This window comes from Myotis davidii, unplaced genomic scaffold (genome assembly GCF_000327345.1).
Source record: "Myotis davidii unplaced genomic scaffold, ASM32734v1 scaffold674, whole genome shotgun sequence".
Taxonomy (NCBI): domain Eukaryota; kingdom Metazoa; phylum Chordata; class Mammalia; order Chiroptera; family Vespertilionidae; genus Myotis; species Myotis davidii.
This window is the reverse complement of record NW_006286674.1, coordinates 3003991-3006770: the sequence shown is the minus strand read 5'-3', so window position 1 is coordinate 3006770 and position 2780 is coordinate 3003991. Positions and strand designations below refer to the sequence as shown.

At 34.4% G+C, this 2780-nt stretch overlaps 1 protein-coding gene across 1 annotated transcript in view; it reads left to right on the top strand.

The window, feature by feature from the left end:
• DNTTIP2 (deoxynucleotidyltransferase, terminal, interacting protein 2) overlaps nucleotides 1-2003 on the top strand; it is a 16191-nt gene extending 14188 nt beyond the window's left edge. The window contains exon 7 of the mRNA XM_006758199.2: nucleotides 1599-2003. Within this exon, the coding sequence (XP_006758262.1) occupies nucleotides 1599-1692 (94 nt within the window). The 3' untranslated portion in view covers nucleotides 1693-2003. The remainder of the gene's footprint in view (nucleotides 1-1598) is intronic.
• Nucleotides 2004-2780: the final 777 nt, after the last annotated feature.

Here is a 2780-nt window from a genome sequence, read left to right as displayed (position 1 = left end):
TGTAGGTTCTTGCTATTCATCACTTTGAATAATAGAAGTTTTAATCCCCTCTATCCTGGCTCAAGAGGTTGTCTCTGACCACTTTGGGAAAGAGAACTTCACAGAATATATTTAATGCATCAGCTGTTCATTATTAGGAATGTTCTGGGACAGAAAAAAAAAAACACGTGCTTTTCTTTGTCATGTGGTTTTTTGTTTTAACTCACCTTTTTCAAATTATTTTTATTGATTTTAGAGAGAGAGGAAGGTAGGGAGAGAGAGAGCGAAACATCAATTTGTTGTTCCACCTATCTGTTCATTCAATAGTTGATTCCTGTATGTGCCCTGACCAAGGATCAAAGCCACAACCTTGACTTGTAATGATGCTTTAATCAACTAAGCTACCTGGCCAGGGCTGGCTTTGTTTCATTTTTGATCTAACCTTAGATTTGTTAGAAAGTCTGTATAAGTTGTGTTTGGGGATAGAATGGGCTGTAAAGTTGTAAAGGCTTTAAATAGCTTCTGTTTTAGAGAGAATTTTAGCTAATCCTTCGGTTTAGTAATGTGATAACAGATTTATTTAACACAGTGAATGTGCTTTAGAACAAAGGAATTTTGTATGTTTAGAGAATTTAACTTTTCATAATTAACTGTGGACTGACAACTTCTAGCAACCACAGCGTTATTTTTCTGCAATAAATTGTGCTTCTGTGTTTCCAAAGCCCAATGGGGAAATACAGTCTATAGTAGCAATTCTCTGGTCTGAGGATGCCTTTACACTCTGAAGAATTATTGAAGGCCCAGAGAACTTGTGTTCTGTGGCTTACATTTATCAATATTTACCATAATGGAAAATAGAATTTAGAAACTTTAAGAATATCAATTCATTTTAAAGTAATAAACCCATTACACATTAACATATTTTCATGAACAAAACAAAAATAATGAAATTTAGATCTCTTTTATGTCTGGCTTAAAGACAGTTGGAGCCTCATACCTGCCTCTGTGTCAGTCTGTTGTGATACGACACATTGTGTGGCTTCAGGAAAACTTCCCTGTACACTCATGCGATAGGCAATGATGTCTTAGTATACTTATAAAATAGTGTTTACCTAATGGACTCCTGGAAGGGTCTCATTCCCAGACCATATTTTGAAAACCATTGGTCTTTGGTATATTTCTTAAGGTTCTAAGAAGTATATTTGTGAGTTTACAGTTAAGTGCAAATTTGTTGTTTTACTTAGTCCTTCTATTTTATTTACATTTTTATCCCACAAAAATATTTAAAGCATTTGATATTAGCTGGATGTCATGCATGAGTTTCTAGTGACTGAAAGTTTTCAAAAACTTTCCTCTATAGTTGTCATTTTTTCTCACTAGCTTATAAGCTCCATAAGGGCAGGGACTTTGACCTCTGGTTCACTCCTCTGTCCCCAACTCCTAGTATGGCTCCTTACACATGGTGGAACTTAGTACAAATGTGATGAATAGATGGTAAAAATGCACACACAAAAAATTTGAGATTTAAAAGCAGGCTCTACCTCCCAAAAATGTTACATTGACTTCTAAAGTTTGATTTGTCATACTTTAGAACTTACAAGTTTGGTTTTTATTTTTAGATATAACCGAAGGAAGTACTCAGAGATTATGGCTGAAAAAACAGCAAATGCAGCAGGAAAGAAGTTCCGAAAGAAGAAGAAATTTCGCAATTAAGATTCACCAAGCAAGCCACAGTATTTTACCTCGCCCGTTTATTTATTTACTAAAGATGTCTTTCAAAACTAACACCATCACAAAAAATTAACATAGACTGGCCCTATTTATTTATAGGGGTTTTTCTCTTTGGAAAAGTTGATTTGAGTGAGATTCGATCATGTGCCCCTTGGAGTAAAAGTAGATGGGTCTACAAAGTCCTACCCATGCTTAGACCCATAGAGGGGAAAGAGGAAAAGAACCTTAACGATTTTAATGGACATTTTGTAAAGTTTTCAATGCTTGGTTATTAAAGAAAATTGAATTAAAAGTTATTTAGAAAGTATAAAGTTTATTAACATTCAAAAAACTTTAATGTGATCAAGGATATATGTAACAATATTGTAATGAACAGTATTAATTAAAGATGTGGGGGTGGGGTATATGTAGGGGAGAGATAGTAGACAGGAAATGCTCTTTTGTTGGCTGTAAATTTAGGTCCAAAAATACAGAGATCTGGACTGAGATACACAGATCTACTTGTAGCCGGTATAAAAGTCAGAGTTGAAACCAAAGGAAGGATACAAAAGGACTTAAAAAATAAGGGAGACTACCTAGAAAGATTGGGTTAAAGCTAATGAAAGAAGGACTTTCAAAATACCTTAAGATCTTGAATGATTTCTAAAATAGCCTGTCTTGTTTCAAAATGTTTTTAAAATAGCTTATTAAAAAAATGCATACAACACAGCTAGTTTTTTAAGTGAGGAAATTACAGAAAGGAAATTGAGGATGGAAGAAATTAGATGAAGCCAAGGTGACAGATAATAAATATGAGCCATGAACTTTCTAGCATCTAACACAAAAATCAGTTCTGTGTCGGTGTTCTGCCATAAGATAAAAACAACTACTTTAAAGAAACATTATTCCTATTATTAAGGCCTGCGAAAACGTCCTTGAGTCCTTCCCATAATAATGTGAGAGGAGAGGCAATACTTGGCTATCGAGACCATAAACAGCAGAGTTTTAAGAAAATGGAAAGGGGTGGGGGGCAGGGAGGCTGTAAAGAAAATTTCAATAGAACCTTGAGTAAAGTTTTGGAATAAATTCAT